At 37.7% G+C, this 19,203-nt stretch overlaps 3 protein-coding genes and 2 pseudogenes across 5 annotated transcripts; 1 reads left to right on the top strand and 4 right to left on the bottom strand.

Annotated features, from left to right (window-relative positions):
* The first annotated feature begins 362 nt into the window (after positions 1-362).
* Positions 363-2,746, top strand: T08D2.6 (uncharacterized protein). The gene is made up of 3 exons (NM_001392712.1): positions 363-537; positions 598-749; positions 2,335-2,746. Exons 2-3 carry the CDS (start codon positions 658-660, stop codon positions 2,450-2,452), a joined length of 210 nt encoding a protein of 69 aa, NP_001380088.1. The 5' UTR covers positions 363-537; positions 598-657; the 3' UTR covers positions 2,453-2,746.
* Positions 2,747-3,137: 391 nt separating this feature from the next.
* Positions 3,138-5,157, bottom strand: T08D2.5 (ING domain-containing protein). The gene is made up of 5 exons (NM_001392711.1): positions 5,037-5,157; positions 4,201-4,340; positions 4,056-4,154; positions 3,780-3,998; positions 3,138-3,725 (listed from the first exon to the last, which is right to left on the bottom strand). The coding sequence occupies exons 2-5, from the start codon at positions 4,288-4,290 to the stop codon at positions 3,156-3,158; spliced, it is 978 nt and encodes a 325-aa protein (NP_001380087.1). The 5' UTR covers positions 4,291-4,340; positions 5,037-5,157; the 3' UTR covers positions 3,138-3,155.
* T08D2.4 (RING-type domain-containing protein) lies at positions 4,676-5,136 on the bottom strand (the record flags this gene model as incomplete). Its single annotated transcript, NM_075656.4, has 4 exons — positions 4,676-4,724; positions 4,776-4,836; positions 4,913-4,992; positions 5,037-5,136. 4 exons carry the CDS (start codon positions 5,134-5,136, stop codon positions 4,678-4,680), a joined length of 288 nt encoding a protein of 95 aa, NP_508057.2. The 3' UTR covers positions 4,676-4,677.
* Positions 5,158-5,531: 374 nt separating the features above from the next.
* T08D2.3 lies at positions 5,532-9,352 on the bottom strand (annotated as a pseudogene). The gene is made up of 9 exons: positions 9,348-9,352; positions 8,644-9,299; positions 7,601-8,566; positions 7,179-7,554; positions 6,829-7,131; positions 6,699-6,783; positions 6,311-6,652; positions 5,959-6,262; positions 5,532-5,909 (listed from the first exon to the last, which is right to left on the bottom strand). Coding segments are annotated over exons 1-9 (3,415 nt in total).
* Positions 9,353-10,692: 1,340 nt separating this feature from the next.
* Positions 10,693-18,496, bottom strand: T08D2.2 (annotated as a pseudogene). The gene is made up of 6 exons: positions 18,361-18,496; positions 16,603-16,911; positions 15,844-15,970; positions 15,623-15,773; positions 11,721-12,052; positions 10,693-10,881 (listed from the first exon to the last, which is right to left on the bottom strand). Coding segments are annotated over exons 1-6 (1,244 nt in total).
* Between the last annotated feature and the right edge of the window lie 707 nt (positions 18,497-19,203).

Below are 19,203 nucleotides of genomic sequence, written 5' to 3'. Positions count from 1 at the left end.
TATTGAATTTTTCATTGGTTTTAGACTTAATATCAATGGGAAAGTCGATTTTTTTCTAAAATTTTTTGTAAAATTTTTCAAAAATCGTGAAAAAAACGACCAAAGCTTGCAAAAATTGAGTAAAAATCACAAAAAAAAACATTAAAATCGTGGCGAGACCCATCGATAACAAGTACTGCGCCTTTAAAAACTACCGTAGTTTTTTTATGAATTTTTGGAATTTAGTCATTTTTTCCGGGTTTTTAGCGTAAAAACCGGTTTAAAATGGATTTTTTGCATGAAATTTGTCGAAAATTTGAATTTTCTTCATATTTTTCTCGAAAAAATTGCTGAAAACCACCTAAAACCCCCGTTTTTTTCAGGATTTGGTGAAAATGGACTACCCGGGCACTGGAGTCAAGCAACCGGAGGTCTCTATCGACTTAAATGGCTTCTACTCGTCGAATTTCGAGCAATTTGAGCACCCGGACCAGTCATCTAACGCGCCAAGTACGAAAAATCTGAATTTTTCGAGCCTTTCGGGCGCATTAATTTGAAGTCTGTAATTTTTAGGCCAAAAAACTAGAAATTTCCGTAAAAAATCCATTTTTTTTGCAGATTCCGGCTTAATTTCAAGCCCGACTGGGCAAATTTCAGCTCAGGCTTATCGTCGTACTAATGCTGGAGCCGCTGGAAAATTTATTTGGGAATAGCGGATTTGGGTGGCTTTTGGAGGTCAATGAGGAGGACAGTGACCAGATTCCACTGCTGTAAGTGCCAAAAATGATGGAAAATTGACTACAATCGAAGAAATTCTGAAGAAAACGGAGAAGAAGTCGAAAAATTTGAAAAAAAAACGGCAAAAAACCCGTTTTTCCGAACTTTTTCCGATAAAAATGAAAAAACCTCTAATTTTCCACTTTCCCGTTAATTTTTTGAATTCAAAACCTAAAAATTCGGCTTTCCCACAGAAAACTACCCCTACGCCCCATTTTTCAGAGATTTAGTGCAATTTTGCGTCAAATCTGGTGTTTTGGGTTACTGTAGCGTGGTGTTTGCGGATTTGGCACCAGATTTGACGGAATTTTGCACTAAACTTCTGAAAAATGGGTTTTCGGGGTGAAATTGCATGGGGAATTCGAATTTTTTAGTTTTAAACCGTGAATTTTAATTTAAAATCGTGAAAACTCGAGATTTTTCTGAAAAAGTTCAAAAACTGGACTTGAACTCACAATTCTTCAATTTTCGAGTCGATTTTCAAATTCCTCGTGCAAAATAACCCCTAGACCCCACTTTTCAGCCATTTAGTGCAATTTTGCGTCAAATCTGGTGTTTTGGGTTACGTGTTTTGGGTTGTAGCCTGGTGTTTGCGGACTTGGCACCTGATTTTACGGAATTTTGCACTAAAATCTTGAAAACATGAGTTTAGCGGTAAAATTGCATGGGGAATTCGAATTTTCTAGTTTTAAACTGAAAATTTTAATATAAAACGGTGAAAATTCGAGATTTTTCTTAAAATTTGAAAAAAAAAACTAGACTTCAACTCTGAATTTTTCAATTTTCGAGTCGATTTTCAGATTCTCCGTGCCAAAAAACCCCTAAGCCCCACTTTTCAGAGATTTAGTGCAATTTCGCGTCAAATCTGGTGTTTCAGGTTACTGTAGCGTGGTGTTTGCGGACTTGACACCTGATTTGACGGGAAATTGCACTAATGAGCTGAAATTTGAGGTCAGGGAGTAAAATTGTATGGGAAATTCAAATTTTCTAGTTTAACACCGTAAATTTTGATCTAAAACTGGGAAAATTCGATATTTTTCAAAAAATTTCGAAAAAAGTTCAAAAACTGAGTTTAAACTTCAAATTAATCGAAATTTAAGTCGATTTTCGGTTTTCATAGCCAAAATTACTCCTACACCCCTATTTTCAGGATTTTAGTGCAATTTTGCGTCAAATCTGGTGTGTTGGGTTACTGTAGCACGGTGTTTGCGGACTTGGCACCTGATTTTACGGAATTTTGCACAAATGCTCTGAAAAGTGGGGCTAGTGAGTAAAATTGCATGGGAAATTCGAATTTTTAGTTTCATATCGAAAATTTCAATATAAAACCGTAAAAAGTCGATATTTTTCTGGTTTTTTCGAAAAAAGTTCAAAAACTGCACTTCAGCTCAGAATTCTTCAAATTTCAAGCCGATTATCAGTTTTCCCGTGCCAAAAAAAAACCTTTCAGCGATTTAGTGCATTTTTGCGTCAAATCTGGTGTAGATTTTTTCAGGTAGGTTTTTTTTTTAGATTTTTCAAAAAAAAATTTTACTTTTCCAAAAAAAAAAATTTTTTTCAAATTTTTTCCATTTTCAGCGAAGAACTGGACATTGACCTAACCGACATTTACTACAAAATCCGTTGTGTGCTCCATCCGCTGCCATATTTCCGAATGAAGCTCAATATTGTACGAGAATCGATTTTATCGCTTTAGGACAATTTGGGGTGCGGGAATTCACAGAAAAGCTGGAAAATTACACGAAAAATGAGATTTTCAGCAGAAAAATTTGGGAAAAAACGGAGGAAATTGAGGGTTTTCTCAAAAATTTCAGTTTTTTAAAATTTTCTACTTCAAAAACTGCCCTAAACATAATTAACAATTCTCTTTTCTTGACTATCAATCAATCAACACAAAAACCAACCAACTCTCTTCCCATCGACGTGTGATCCAATCCATCCCCGTTTCTGTAGTTATTTTCCATATCGAACACCTCATTGTCTGTCCTATCTCTTGATTCGTGTAGTATTTCAACTTTTCTGTTCTCGGTCATTTTCCCAGCAACACACAAAAAAATCAAATCATCACCAATTTTCACAGCCTCCGAAACTGCTTTACTCGTAGATTGTTTGTTTTTTCCGTCCCCCCCCCCCCACCCCCAATTTTTTCTGTTTAATATATATTTTCCCCTTTTCGATTATTGCGTTGCCAAACCGAACGTGCTTTACCGCATTTCAATTGTATTTTTTCCGTTTTTCAAAAAACCCCCTAATCATTCCCCCACCACCACAAAAACCATTTCTCGGGACTCCCGCATTTTTACAATTTCTGGTATCTGGGACCTTTTTGGAGAGTATTATAAATATTTAATTGAGATCTCTAATAATTCTGTTTCTCTTGTTTTAGTCATTGAGCTGGTTTATTCGATGAATTCAAATTCGTTGTCAGAAATGGGAAACAATAAAAAATTTTGACAAAGTAGGTAGATAAATATAAATGTACAACATTGCTCAGAAGACGTAGAGGATGAGGATGCAGATGAGAATGATGAAGATTGGAGCCAGGATGTGAAGGTTGATGTGTTCAGTAGAGATTGAAAATGTATGAAATTTATGCATGAATACAATATTCGAATCTTACCATTCTTATAAAAAGTGCTTCCGGCCCCGAAAATCATTTGCGAAATAAATTTGACGAACATGCACAGCCAATTGAAGATTGCACTGAAAATTGAGACGATGACACTTCCAATGGTGTATTTTTTGGATTCCTCCTTTTGAAGTGTCTCGTCAATAATCGGAAGATCAGTGTCTTGTGGAATCTGAACCATTTCTGGAATCTTGAGATGCTCCTTCAAATCGACAAATTCTTGAAGACAGTGTGCTATGTCGATCTTCTCATTGTCATCTTCAAGTCGCTTGACAGTCTGTTCCACGGTATCTTTCAGCTTTCCTCCATCTCTTTTCAAAGCTTCCAGAATTTTTATGATCTGAAAATTTTATTTATTTTAATTTGATAATTGAAAAATTTTGTTATATCATACATTCTTCATCTCCCTCTCGAAAGTCTTGAAAATTTGAGTGAGACTCTCCGTATTTTTGACTCTTGTCATGAATTCCGCTATCTTGGCAACCTCGCATTCCTTCTTCTTGACAAGAATCGGTAACGATGACAGAATGGTCATTGCGTCGGAGAAGTCCTTGTGAACGCGAGTCTTCAGGACATCCGCACTTTTTGTGTTCATTCTGAGCTGGTAGTTGAGCTGAAATATGGGTTTTTTAAATGAAAATAAGTACAATAGATTATTTGTTTCGCTTACTCTGATCGGAAGATATTCAATGACAGTGTGGTGAGTAGTGTTGTGATCTTTCAGAACACAGGTCGAGCAGATTGTGAATGCGTCAGGATGGATTGAAGGCTGAAAATTATTATGTGAATGGCTGTTTTCAATAACTGAAAACTACCTCCTGATCGATAAAGGTATGAATATCGTATTCGTGTTGTTGAATCGTACATTCACGGCAAATGTGGAAAGAAGTCTCCGATCCACTCATTTTACACGAAGAGCAAGTCATACAACGAAGATCTTTTGGAACAATTGCATCTGAATATTTCAATTTTTCATTCGTTTAATTGAGAGAACGCGGCTCTGGTGTTTGTCGATTTACGATGTACTTGTCAGGATTTATTTGTATGAATGATTTTACAGCGTCGGCTTAAATTCATGATTTTTGGTGGTTTTCCTTAATTCTTTCTGGTTTTTTACTAATCTTTTTATATTTATTTGTAAAAAAAAATCACTACACTACCTGTTAGAATCTACAGGAAACCGTATAAAGTTCTGAGTTGTTCACGTGTAGTACACCGTAAATCGACACGAGAGCCTCGCGGCAGGTTTGCAGAGGCATGGCGGAATTAGCGGAGCGATCTGTACCGATCAGTTAGTGGAAAATCCAGCTGCTCCGTTGACAGGAATTTCCATCGTTGTCTAGAAAAATAATTAATTTTAACTAATATTTCGTGCAGCAGGAGAACGTACGCGGCAAGTAGAGCATGTATAATGACTGAAAACATCCCCATCGCCAGAATGTGAGATTTGACTGGAACAATTTAATTGCAGATTTTTTTAAAATAAAAATTATTGATCTCTGAGAAAATTAGTGTCCAAACTCATACTGATCTCAAATGTTTTTCGATGCAAATAATGCAAAACGAGTGGCCACAAATGAGAACCTTCGGAATATGAGAATTTGCATCTGAAAATGGGAAATATTCTCAGATAGAAGAAAACAAAAATTACCGAATTCTTCCATACAAATCGAACACGTTGGCTTCATATTAAACTTCACATCTCGAATAATATCCACATTTTGATAGAATGAAGCTGGCACCAAAGACATGGTTTACTTCGGATTATGCCTAAAAAAGATTGATACATTGAGAGTCGAGAGAATGTTCTGCGTTTATTCATATTTTATGACTCATATCTGTCAACATTAGTCAAATAATTGTCTTATGATTTTGTGTAAAATTCTTTAAATGAAGCTCTTCTAATAAAGTCAATAGTTCATTACAATAAAAAAGTTCAGATATATTTACTGAAAGAACGGGAGAAAAATGATAAAACTATAACTAAAACATTGAAATTAACATAAACTTATTCTTTGTAACTTCAGGCTCATAAAAGTTGGCGAATGAATCGCAGGGGCCTAACAAAACAAATACCAGGAATAAAAATCGTCATAGAGCAACGAAATACATTTAAACATTAAATTATAAAACTGTGATAGGTGCTTCACCACTCCTGCTCCTGCTCATTCCAATCGTCGCCACCTTCTTCCTGATGTCCAGCTCCTTCGGTGAGCCACTCTGGAACCTCTTTCTTGTCTTCGTTCAAGATACTGACGAGGCATGGAATAATGTCCGTGTCGTTCTCCACGTCAACGAATGCAGTCGACGTTCCGGTGAATCCAGCTCTTCCAGTACGTCCGATACGGTTGACATACTCATCAAAGCCATTTTTATCCGGCATATCGTAGTTGACGACATGATCGAGCCCGGCAATATTCAATCCACGAGCACACACATTCGAAGCTACCATACACTAGTATTTACCACGACGGAAATCATCCAATGTACGATCACGCTGTTCTTGATTTTGGTAGCTATGCATCTGAAAATGAAAAATTGTTTTTGCTCATATAATTCTAAATTTTAATTACCGAAATAGTGCTAACGCCAGCACTCGAGATGAGAGCCGCAAGAGTGTCACAGAACTTCACCGAGTTCACGAAGATCAGCGTCTTTTGTTTCTCGATGGGTGCGTCCGGCAAGAGAGTCACAGTGTTTTCATCAATTCCGAGAAGCTTGTAAATCGCGTCTCGTTTCTCGGTTCGAGGCACAGGAAGAATCTTCTGGTCGATCTTTTCATTAGCTGTTCCGAACTTGTCGACTTGCAGCATAGTGTAACCCTCTTTGACGAACTTTGGCAGGTCGTCGGATTGAAGATCTTCAGAGAAGGATGCACTGAAAACACTTTATTTTGAAAAATCCCTTGAAAATACTAGCCAATACCTAAACAGCACAGTTTGCTGAGTACGCTCCCCCGGCGATCCGATAATCTTGCTCACTTCCTCTCCAAAGTCGATGCTGTCGACCATACGATCAGCTTCATCCAGTACGATGTATTTCATTTTTGAAAGAGATACTTCTCCGGCATTCACGAAATCCTGCAGTCTTCCCATAGTGGCAACCAAAATGTTGAGCTGACTGAAACTTCGCAGGTGTTGCACGTTGGCATTACGAGAGTAGCCTCCGAAGGCCAATCCACACTTCAATCCCGTTTCATATGTCAGCTGGCGAGCAGTTGTGAACGTTTGGTTAACCAATTCACGAGTGGGAGCAACAATGAGAAGTCTAAAAATAAAGATACAGTGATTATTTTTTCATCGGAATTTCTTACCTTGGAGAAGGTTTCTCATCAGTGACGTCTCGATCTTTCTCAAATTCTTCCATCAGCTTGATGACGAATGGTATCAAGAAAGCAACTGAAATACAATTTTTAGAAATGGAACGGAAGATATCTTCCTTACGTGTTTTTCCACTTCCAGTGTGTGCACATGCAACAACATCGTCGCCATGCATGATCGGGAAGAACGACGCTCTTTGAATCGGTGTTGGTCTGTTCATCTTCATGCGCTTCAAGTTGTCATGGAGGTCTTGTGGGAGAACTTTGAAACCATCGAATGATGCCATGTCAGGAATTTCAACCTTTCCAGTGGATGCCACAACCTTCTGATCGAAGTCGATTTTATCATCGTTATTGACTGCATCTTCAAACATTTTATCGTCTGGCGTGAAGACAAAATCATACGATTCGAGGAAGTTTCCTTGCACTGAAATAAATTATATATTTTATACATAAGGTATCGAGCTAACTTACAATCTTTTGGTCTGGTCGGACACTCGTAACCCCAATGGCCTTCTTCAGCGCAACGACGACATGGCTCTGTTGGCTCCATGCGCACTCTCTCGTTCTGACAATCTTTTGCGAAATGACCTTCTTGTCCACAGTTGCGGCAGGGGCCTCGAGGCACTTTTGGTTGATCACAATCGACAGCAAAATGACCTTCTATTCCACAGTTGCGGCAGGGGCTGATCACAGTCGGAAGCAAAGTGACCAAGTTGCTCACAATTTCGGCAAGGAAAACGTGGGACTTTTGGCTTATCACATTCTTTCGAAATATGACCTTCTTCGCCGCAATTATGGCATCCTCTTGGTCGCTCTCCGCCATCCCAATTGCCACGTTGATTGTCGCCTATAAACATTGATTTTAGATTAGTCATGGGATAAAAAAAACTGACTGGGCTCCCCAAACGTGTTTCCATTGCCGAAGTTTGAACTGGAACCAAAGCCAGCGGCTCCGAAAGCTGATTTGGCAGCTCCACCTCCTGTATTGAAGCTTCCAAGGCCGGATTTTGAAGGTGCATCAGTGTCGCCAAATCCTTGATCTTGTGGACCACCAAAGCCAGAGTCTCGCTTTCCAAAACTGTTACTCGAATCTCCTCCGAATCCGTTTTTCGTTGCTCCACCAAATCCCTTAGATTGTTGGCCAAAAGCAGATTCATTTGATGAAGAAGCTCCAAATCCAGCCGAGGGGAGTTTTCCTCCGAAACCGGTTGTTTCCGTTGGTAATCCCGAATTCTTTGCAGTGCTTGCTCTATGACCACCGAATCCTAGCTTCGATGCGCCACCAAATCCTGCAGTTTGTTGACCGGAAGAAGAATCTGTTGTTGATGGAGCACCAAATCCAGTCGAGGTCGGCTTTCCTCCGAAACCAGAGCCAAAAGTTCCTCCAGATGTAGATGTTTCTTTGGTTGGAAATCCAGAGCTCTCCGTGGCACCCGGTTTTTGACCACCGATTCCAGACGAGGATGTTCCACCGAATCCAGCTTTAGAACCACTTCCGAACGATGAACTGGAATCTCCTCCGAATCCGTTTTTCGTTGCTCCACCAAATCCCTTAGATTGTTGGCCAAAAGCAGATTCATTTGATGAAGAAGCTTCAAATCCAGCCGAGGGGAGTTTTCCTCCGAAACCGGTTGTTTCCGTTGGTAATCCAGAGTTCTCCGCAGCGCCTGCTCCATGACAACCAAATCCAGCTTTTAAACCACTTCCGAATCCTGTACTGAAATCTCCTCCGAATCCTGGCTGGGATGTAGATGTTTCTTTGGTTGGAAATCCAGAGCTCTCCGTGGCGCCCGCTTTCTGACCACCGAATCCAGACGAGGATGATCCACCGAATCCCATTTTCGCAGCACCTCCAAATCCTGAAAATACGAACGTCAAGAGACATTTCTTTAAAAAAAAGAGATGATAAAAACAAGACTTCTCATAATATCCTTACCTGAAACCACTGCTGGTTGTTGTCCGAAAGAAGACGGCTTGCTCGTAGGAACTTCACTTGCACCGACTCCAGTGGTTTGATTCTCTAATCCAACTTTCTGGTTTGTCAGCATAGATCCGTTTCCGAATCCTGAACTTGCTGCCCCGCCGAATCCTTTATCTTGTTGATCAAAAGAAGTCTTATTTGCAGACGAGAATGCTCCACCAGACACATGTTTCGGTTCTCCGCCAAATCCAGTTGTTTTATGCCCGCGAGATGGCTTGCTGGCAGGAATAACGTTAGCACCAAATGAAGACGGCGCCCCTCCGACTCCAACGAATCCATGTTTCGCTGCTCCACCAAATCCGTTACCTTGCTGGTCGAACGAAGTCTTGTTTGCAGCAGCAGCAGCAGCAGCGTTTCCACCGAACCCAGACAACGATGGTGCTCCACCGAATTCAGTTTTTGGTGTTGTTTGACTTCCGAAAGTCTTGCTAGTGGTAATCGGATCAATTCCAAATCCAGCTGATGGCTCATCGGAGTTTCTTTCCGGCTCCGTCTTGATAGCAGTACTTTGGGGAGCTCTTGGTGGTTCCACTGGCGGCGGAACGTTCTTTTCCGGAACATCTTCCGCGACTTTCACTTCGGCCTCCGCGCCCCATCCGTCATCGGAGAAACTGAAAAAAATAAGAATTTGCAAATTATCTAGTTTGTTAAAGGGATACCTCATCGTTGATACGATACAGAGTAGTGTTTGATTATACCTGAAAATCAAAATTTTTGCAGAACGAACAGAAAAATAGCACGAGTTTAGAGGATAAATTGTCGTTTCAACGAGAAAAGTTGAAAATGCATCTCAAAACTATTTTTTTTCTTAATAATGATAAAAAATCGCTGAATTTCAAAAATAAAATTGCAAAAAAACAAGAGTTTCAGTCAAAGGCCTAAAATAAAATGATAATCAAAATTTCGCGCCAGAAGACCAAAATGAAAATGGATACGGTAGGAGATATTGTATCTGCCTGCACATCAAACTACGATAATTCACGGTAATCCAGAAACTTTCAGGCACAGAATTTTACTAAAATTCATGAAACTCCTGAGAAAAAACAAGTAGGGCTGTGCGGCTGATGACTCGGCTGATGGAGCAAATCAACGTTTTTCAACGTATTAGCAATGATCAATTAGGGAACTACTTTTAACTACTTTTTTGCTGAAATTTCCCAAAATTTGACACTACTTCTAGTGACCATAATAACTATATATATATATATAGGTCTCCAAATAAGTTCCGGGTCAAAAATCATAACTTTGTTCGCTGCGACAATTTTCAGATCTCGCTTCTTTTCAGGTTTCAATTGAGGTTTGTGTGCAGATTTTGCTTAATTTAGTACACAATGTAAGAAAACAAAAAAAGTTTGGAAAAAAATCCGTTCAAAAAAAAATGTTTTTTGACCGTCGTCAAAAAATCTTCAAAAAAAAAACAAAAATTCTTGATTTTTTATACAAAAATAATGTAACCATGTACAAACTATTTTTACACATACAAAACATTTCAATTTAGTGCGTCACACTAAAATAATAACAGAAAACACAGCTTTTTCGAATTAATTTTGAGTTTTTGGAGTATTTCTCGAGATCCAAAAGTTAAACTCAAATGATTTATATGTGTAAAAATAGTTTACACTTGGTTACATCATTTTTGTATAAAAAATCAAGAATTTTCGACAAAAATTTTTTTGAAGATTTTTTGACGACCGACGAAAAAAATTTTTTTGGACGGAATTTTTTCCAAGCTTTTTTTGTTTTCTTGCATTGTGTATTAAAATTAGCAAAATCCGCACATAAACCTCAATTGAAACCTGAAAAGAAGCGAGATCTGAAAAATGTCTGATAAAATTGGCTCCGAGTTAGGGCACTTCGGATGGCCAAAAATTTTGTGACTATTGCCAAATGAAAGATCATAGTTGATAATATGGATTCCCAAAGTTTCATAAAAATCGATACGCAGCGAACAAAGTTATGATTTTTGACCCGGAACTTATTTGGAGACCTAATATATATATATACATAGTAACTAGAATAGTCTATTCAACAACATCATAAAACAACGAAGCAAGATAGAATCTAATAAAGAATGCGAGTAATGAGCACAGAATTTGAATGCTCATTAGCACATCATTGAGGGTCTTCTCGTGAAGGGGTCCGGCGAATTTCAGCACCAAATTGATGATTGTCAGATTGTTGATTTGGAGATAGCTGGAAAAAAGGAAAATTCGTAAGATATTAAATTTTCAGTAACGTTCTCATTACAATATTCATTTGAAACGTTATACATTTTCTATAGTTTTCCAATTTTTTTTTTGAAAAATCGCAGTTTTCGGGTTAAAAAATGATTTAGTGAAAATTTGACTTTTTCAGTGAAAATTTGATTTTTCAAGGGAAAATTTGAATTTTTGAGTTAAAATCTGGCATTTTTCAGAGAAAATTTGATTTTTTTGCGAAATTTCGAATTTTTCAGTAAATTTTTTGGAGATTTTGAATTTTTGAAGGAAATATTGATTTTTTTGGAAAATTTCGAATTTTTCAGTGAACATTTGAACTTTTGAGTGAAAATTTGAATTTTTTAGGGAAAAGTTGAATTTTTTGTGAAATTTTTTAGAAAATTCGAATTTTTCAGTGAAATTTTGAATTTTAAATGAATATTTGAATATTTCAGTGAAAATTTGATTTTTTCAGTAATAATTTGAATTTTTAAGTGAAAATTTGAATTTTTCAAAGAAAAATTGAATTTTTTGGGAAATTTTGGATTTTTAAGTGAAAATTTGAATTTTTCAGAGGAAATTAAAAATTTTCAGTAAAAATTAGAAAATTTCAGTGAAAATTGAATTTTTCATTGAAAATTTGAATTTTTCGGTAAAAATTAGAAAATTTCAGTGAAAATTTGAATTTTTGAAAAATTAAAATTTTTTTGTGTGAAACTTTGATTTTTATTCGAATTTTCCGAATTTTTCAACTTTTTCATTGAAAAACCAGCAATTTCTTTCCGAATCCCGTATTTTTGCCACTTTTTCTTCAGAAAATTCCGCATCACATACATTTCCCCATCCTTCTCCACTTCTTTCACATGAAGCATTCCAATAGACTTGCAGATTGTAATAAAAAGTGCTCCAACTCGTTTCAAATCGGTTTTCTTGAATTCAGCGACGCTCATACTGACTGTATCAGTTTTCGGGTCATATTTCGGTAGTCGATGACGTGGACACGGTACCAAATGGAAAAGTTGAGGAATTGAATAGAGGAAATTGATAATTTGTGGAATGAAGAAGAGCATCAGAATCTTGCTGAAGTGTCCCAAAATCGATACAACTGCAAGTGTCATGCCGGACCAGTAGCAGAATGTATCACCGACAAATACACGAGATGGGTACTGTAAAAATGATTGAATTTCGGAGAAAAGTGTTCGAGAATTCGATTTCTATGTGAAATTTCATACCATGAACGCTTTTTTTTTGGAGTGAACAAAAAAGAGTATCATATATACATAGATTCCTGCATACCTAATTAAAGCCTTTATAACATACCTACATACCTACATACCTACATACCTACATACCTATATACATATAAACCTATATAACCTATAGACCTATATAACTATATACCTACATATCTATACACCTATATAGACCTACATAGCCCTATATACCTATATATCTACATACTTACATACCTATATACATTTAAACCTATATTACTATATACCTACATACCTACATACCTATCATCATTACCTATATATAAAAAAATAGTGTCCGTTTGTTAAGAAGTGACGTCATAGCTTACAAAGGCAAGGCGTTTTCGGCTGTTGGAGTGACATTAGTTTGGGGTTAGTAGGGGGATATGGTCGGGGTACTGTAGTAGTACTGTAGTAGTACTGTAGGAGTACTGTAGGAGTACTGTAGGATAACTGTAGTTTGGGAAAAATTGACTTTTCGCCTTTTGAAGGGATATTGGAAACTTCGGGAAAATTCTGAAATGTTCCAGAACCTTCTGGGAATTTCTGGAAAATTCTAGAATGTTCCAGAACCTTCTGGGAATTTCTGGAAAATTCTAGAATGTTCCAGAACCTTCTGGAAAATTCTAGAAAATTCTAGAATGTTCCAGAACCTTCTGGGAATTTCTGGAAAATTCTAGAATGTTCCAGAACCTTCTGGAAAATTCGAAAAAATTCTGGATTGTTCTAGAACCTTCTGGAAAATTAAAGGCGAGACCCATCGTGGCGAGACCCATCGTGGTGAGACCCATCGTGGTGAGACCCGTCGTGGTGAGACCCATCGTGGTGAGACCCGTCGTGGTGAGACCCATCGTGGTGAGACCCATCGTGGTGAGACCCATCGTAGTGAGACCCGTCGTGGTGAGACCCATCGTGGTGAGACCCATCGTGGTGAGACCCATCGTGGTAAGACCCTTCGTGGTGAGACCCATCGTGGTGAGACCCATCGTTGTGAGACCCATCGTGGTGAGACCCATCGTAGTGAGACCCGTCGTGGTGAGACCCATCGTGATGAGACCCATCGTAGTGAGACCCATCGTGGTGAGACCCATCGTAGTGAGACCCATCGTGGTGAGACCCATCGTGGTGAGACCCATCGTAGTGAGACCCGTCGTGGTGAGACCCATCGTAGTGAGACCCGTCGTGGTGAGACCCACCGTGGTAAGATCCAAAATTTTGGCGGGAAATTTAAATTTTCTGAAAAAAATATTTTGGAGGGAAATTTGAATTTTCTGAAAAAAACATTTTGGAGGGAAATTTTAATTTTCTGTGAAAAATATTTTGGCGGGTAATTTAAATTTTCGGAGAAAAAATTTTGGAGGGAAAATTAAATTTTCTGAAAAAATATTTTGGCGGGTAATTTAAATTTTCGGAGAAAAAATTTTGGAGGGAAATTTAAATTTTCTGAGAAAAATATTTTGGCGGGGGATTTTAATTTTCTGAAAATTCTAAAATTCTGGAAATCTAGAATCTTCTGAAAATTTCGAAAAAATTCTCGAATGTTCCAGAACTTTCTAGAAAAATCGAGAAAATTCTGGAATGTTCCAGAACTTTCTAGAAAAATCGAGAAAATTCTGGAATGTTCCAGAACTTTCTGGAAAAATCGAGAAAATTCTGGAATGTTCCAGAACTTTCTAGAAAAATCGAGAAAATTCTGGAATGTTCCAGAACTTTCTAGAAAAATCGAGAAAATTCTGGAAGTGTATGTGTGTCAAATACTTTTAATGGTGCCAGTCGTTGCCGTAGGCGCGGTCAGCGGCTGGTTTACTATATATAAAGCGCTTATTCTGTGTGTCCATAGTTTGTAGTCTATGTAGTCTTTCTAGTCTGTGAAGTTTTGGCTTCTGTGGGGATAGTGAGTTAGGGTTAGTGTAGGGATATAGTCGGGGTACTGTAGTGGTACAATAGTGGTACGGTAGGAATACTGTAGGGTTACGGTAGTTTCAGAAAAAGTTAGTTTTCAGCCCCAGAAGTCGGGGGCCGCGCCGGAGGTGCGGTCCACGGCTGGTATACAGGTGGTACACACCTGAAACACCAGATTTGACGCAAAATTGCACTAAATCTCTGAAAAGTGGGGCTTAGGGGTTTTTTGGCACGGAGAATCTGAAAATCGACTCGAAAATTGAAAAATTCAGAGTTGAAGTCTAGTTTTTTTTTTCCAAATTTTCAGAAAAATCTCGAATTTTCACCGTTTTATATTAAAATTTTCAGTTTAAAACTAGAAAATTCAAATTCCCCATGCAATTTTACCGCTAAACTCATGTTTTCAAGGTTTTAGTGCAAAATTCCGTAAAATCAGGTGCCAAGTCCGCAAACACCGTGCTACAGTAACCCAACACACCAGATTTGACGCAAAATTGCACTAAAATCCTGAAAATAGGGGTGTAGGAGTAATTTTGGCTATGAAAACCGAAAATCGACTTAAATTTCGATTAATTTGAAGTTTAAACTCAGTTTTTGAACTTTTTTCGAAATTTTTTGAAAAATATCGAATTTTCCCAGTTTTAGATCAAAATTTACGGTGTTAAACTAGAAAATTTGAATTTCCCATACAATTTTACTCCCTGACCTCAAATTTCAGCTCATTAGTGCAATTTCCCGTCAAATCAGGTGTCAAGTCCGCAAACACCACGCTACAGTAACCTGAAACACCAGATTTGACGCGAAATTGCACTAAATCTCTGAAAAGTGGGGCTTAGGGGTTTTTTGGCACGGAGAATCTGAAAATCGACTCGAAAATTGAAAAATTCAGAGTTGAAGTCTAGTTTTTTTTTCAAATTTTAAGAAAAATCTCGAATTTTCACCGTTTTATATTAAAATTTTCAGTTTAAAACTAGAAAATTCGAATTCCCCATGCAATTTTACCGCTAAACTCATGTTTTCAAGATTTTAGTGCAAAATTCCGTAAAATCAGGTGCCAAGTCCGCAAACACCAGGCTACAACCCAAAACACGTAACCCAAAACACCAGATTTGACGCAAAATTGCACTAAATCTCTGAAAAGTGGGGCTTAGGGGTTTTTTGGCACGGAGAATTTGAAAATCGACTCGAAAATTGAAGAATTGTGAGTTCAAGTCCAGTTTTTGAACTTTTTCAGAAAAATCTCGAGTTTTCACGATTTTAAATTAAAATTCACGGTTTAAAACTAAAAAATTCGAAAACACCACGCTACAGTAACCCAAAACACCAGATTTGACGCAAAATTGCACTAAATCTCTGAAAAATGGGGCGTAGGGGTAGTTTTCCGTGGGAAAGCCGAATTTTTAGGTTTTGAATTCAAAAAATTAACGGGAAAGTGGAAAATTCGAGGTTTTTTTCATTTTTATCGGAAAAAGTTCGGAAAAACGGGTTTTTTGTCGTTTTTTTCAAATTTTTCGACTTCTTCTCCGTTTTCTTCAGAATTTCTTCGATTGTAGTCAATTTTCCATCATTTTTGGCACTTACAGCAGTGGAATCTGGTCACTGTCCTCCTCATTGACCTCCAAAAGCCACCCAAATCCGCTATTCTCCATAAATTTTCCAGCGGCTCCAGCATTAGTACGACGATAAGCCTGAGCTGAAATTCGTCCAGTCGGGCTTGAAATTAAGCCGGAATCTGCAAAAAAAAAATCGATTTTTTACAGAAATTCCTAGTTTTTTGGCCTAAAAATTCAGATTTTTCGTACTTGGCGCGTTAGATGACTGGTCCGGGTGCTCAAATTGCTCGAAATTCGACGAGTAGAAGCCATTTAAGTCGATAGAGACCTACGGTTGCTTGACTCCAGTGCCCGGGTAGTCCATTTTCACCAAATTCTGAAAAAAAAACGGGGGTTTTAGGTGGTTTTCAGCAATTTTTTCGAGAAAAATATGAAGAAAATTCAAATTTTCGACAAATTTCATGCAAAAAATCCATTTTAAACCGGTTTTTACGCTAAAAACCCGGAAAAAATGACTTCATTCCAAAAATTAATTAAAAAACTACGGTAGTTTTTAAAGGCGCAGTACTTATTATCGATGGGTCTCGCCGCGATTTTCGTATTTTATTTATGTTTTATTTGTTTTTAATCGAATTTTCGCAATTTTCTTCGTTTTTTCGCAATTTTCTCCATTTTTTCAGCGATTTCAATGGTTCGCGAAACGAAACGACGTCGGAGCTCGGCGGAAAAGTAAAAAATCACCAAAATTTTGCCTAAAAACTTTAAATTTTAGTGAAAAATTCAAATTTTTCAGAATTTCATCCGAAAAAACCTTCATGGCTCGTCATTCCATTTCACATATCGTCAAGCTGAGCCGAATGTCGATCGAATTCTTGCAACATTTAATGTTCCGCCAAGAGATGAACCGATTACTGCCAGTGGAAAATAGCTTAAGAGCAGCTATAATATTCTAGGAATGTCAAAATTTTGCTCTGAGCGATTTTCCACAATACTAATATAGATACATACTTATCTACTCATATGGTCTATATAGGCCTATCAGCGTCGGCGGCGACATTTTCCACGTGGATTGAAGTTTTAAAAATGAATTTCTGATTTTTTCCCGGCACAAATAGCACTGAAGACTCGGAATACTCGATTTTCAGGTCGTTTTCGCCGATATTCTTGAGGTATTTCAGTGTAAAGACGGTGTCCGGCGAGTCGGAATACGTGAAAACTGTGTAATTCTCGCAGGTATGAATTGCCACGTCATGAAGGTGATTTGGAGTTGAATCGACGAGAAATTGGTTCGGTTTTGAGCATTTTCGGAGGCAGCAGCTGAAAAATTTCAGAAAATTATATTAAAACTCAAATTTTGGTACAAAAACCATGAAAATCGGACTGAAAATGAGTTTTTTTAGCTCTAAAAACATGTAGTTTGTAGTGTTAGCAGCGCCCAAAATTGAATTAGCAGCGCCCAAAACTTGTAGTTTATAGTTTAGCAGCGCCCAAAACTTGTAGTTCGTAGTGTTAGCAGCGCCCAAAATTGAATTAGCAGCGCCCAAAAATTGTGTAGTTTGTAGTCTAAGCAGCGTCCAAAATTGAATTAGCAGCGCCAAAAACTTGTAGTTTGTAGTGTTAGCAGCGCCCAAAATTGAATTAGCAGCGCCAAAAACTTGTAGTTTGTAGTGTTAGCAGCGCCCAAAATTGAATTAGCAGCGCCCAAAACTTGTCGTTTATAGTTTAGCAGCGCCCAAAAGTTGTAGTTTGTAGCTTTTGCAGCGCCCAAAATTGAATTAGCAGCGCCCAAAACTTGTCGTTTATAGTTTAGCAGCGCCCAAAAGTTGTAGTTTGTAGTGTTAGCAGCGCCCAAAATTGAATTAGCAGCGCCCAAAACTTGTAGTTTATAGTTTAGCAGCGCCCAAAACTTGTAGTTCGTAGTGTTAGCAGCGCCCAAAATTGAATTAGTAGCGCCCGAAAATTGTGTAGTTTGTAGTCTAAGCAGCGTCCAAAATTGAATTAGCAGCGCCAAAAACTTGTAGTTTGTAGTGTTAGCAGCGCCCAAAATTGAATTAGCAGCGCCAAAAACTTGTAGTTTGTAGTGTTAGCAGCGCCCAAAATTGAATTAGCAGCGCCCAAAACTTGTCGTTTATAGTTTAGCAGCGCCCAAAAGTTGTAGTTTGTAGCTTTTGCAGCGCCCAAAACTTGTAGTTCGTAGTGTTAGCAGCGCCCAAAATTGAATTAGTAGCGCCCGAAAATTGTGTAGTTTGTAGTCTAAGCAGCGTCCAAAATTGAATTAGCAGCGCCAAAAACTTGTAGTTTGTAGTGTTAGCAGCGCCCAAAATTGAATTAGCAGCGCCAAAAACTTGTAGTTTGTAGTGTTAGCAGCGCCCAAAATTGAATTAGCAGCGCCCAAAACTTGTCGTTTATAGTTTAGCAGCGCCCAAAAGTTGTAGTTTGTAGCTTTTGCAGCGCCCAAAATTGAATTAGCAGCGCCCAAAAATTGTGTAGTTTGTAGTCTAAGCAGCGTCCAAAATTGAATTAGCAGCGCCAAAAACTTGTAGTTTGTAGTTTTATGGGAGGATTTTTGGCGCTGCTAATTCGATTTTGAGCGGTTTTTTCGATTTTATACACGATTTTGAGAGAAAAATTGCCTGAAACTAGGTAATTTCAGCAAAAATAAAAGGAATTTCGAAAATTTTGCAGCGCAATCGCTGCAAGACCTTCTTTTAGGCGCTATTTTTGCAATTTAGACAATTTTTAACATTAAAATCTACAAAAACCCACCGATTTTTGTACGGCAACAGTTCGACGACGGCGGATTTGAAGAAAAACGGAAATTCTGCCCAAGTTGGCTCCGAAATCGGCATTTTTCGTCAATTTTTGAGCGGTTTTCGACTGAAAATGACTCAAATACGTTCTTGGAAATATGATAAGCTTTATAGAAAATTGCGAAATACACAAATATTTGTTTGGAAATGAAAAAAGTGAGCGATGGAGCGAGTTTTCTTGCGATTTGGGGAATTTTAAGGTGAAAATTGATGGAATTTGATGAGTTTTGATTCGAAAAATCTTTAAAACGGTATTTTTCAGATAATCTGCAGAAAACGAGCAAAAAATGTGGATTTTTGAAGAATTTTAATTAATTTTTAGATTTTTCTGTTTTCTGGCTCAATTTCAACCAATTTTCCCAAATTTTTTTCTGTATTATATCAAAGTTTTACTCATTTTTCACAATTTTTTATTCAATTTCGTCTAATTCTCACTGCTTTTACCCAATTCTTCACTAGTGACACTTAAAAACCCAACAAACCAGAAAATTGTCGTCAAGTGTGGTGTTTGCGGACCCAGTACAACGTGGACTTATTTTGGCGGATTTTTGTTGAAAAAAGTCGATTTTTCATAGTTTTTCATTGTTTTTTCGGGATTTTTGAGTGAAAATTTGGGTTTCTGAGGTCAGAAAGTGCTATTTCGCTGGTTTTATGCTTGAAAATCGGTAAAAATCGCAGAAAATGGACTGAAAACGGTAAAAAACGAGATTTGGCTCTAACATCTTTTTTTTCCTAGTTTTTCAGTGGTTTTCTTGATTTTTAATGTGAAAATTAAGATTTTTCGGGCCGGAAAGTGTTA

Source organism: Caenorhabditis elegans, chromosome X, assembly GCF_000002985.6.
Source record: "Caenorhabditis elegans chromosome X".
NCBI classification, from domain to species: Eukaryota; Metazoa; Nematoda; class Chromadorea; order Rhabditida; family Rhabditidae; genus Caenorhabditis; species Caenorhabditis elegans.
The sequence above is the reverse complement of the archived record's forward strand: the minus strand, read 5'-3'. Positions and strand labels throughout refer to the sequence as shown.

Excerpts from the sequence above, each read along its gene's own strand:
- T08D2.5 (NM_001392711.1), bottom strand. The coding sequence starts at position 4,290 with ATGAGTGGATCGGAGACTTCTTTCCACATTTGCCGTGAATGTACGATT. Across the intron at positions 4,155-4,200 it reads ATACCTTTATCGATCAGGAG|CCTTCAATCCATCCTGACGC; the intron begins GTAGTTTTCAGT and ends AATAATTTTCAG. Across the intron at positions 3,726-3,779 it reads TCGAGAGGGAGATGAAGAAT|ATCATAAAAATTCTGGAAGC; the intron begins GTATGATATAAC and ends TAAAATTTTCAG.
- T08D2.6 (NM_001392712.1), top strand. The coding sequence starts at position 658 with ATGCTGGAGCCGCTGGAAAATTTATTTGGGAATAGCGGATTTGGGTGG. Across the intron at positions 750-2,334 it reads AGTGACCAGATTCCACTGCT|CGAAGAACTGGACATTGACC; the intron begins GTAAGTGCCAAA and ends TTCCATTTTCAG.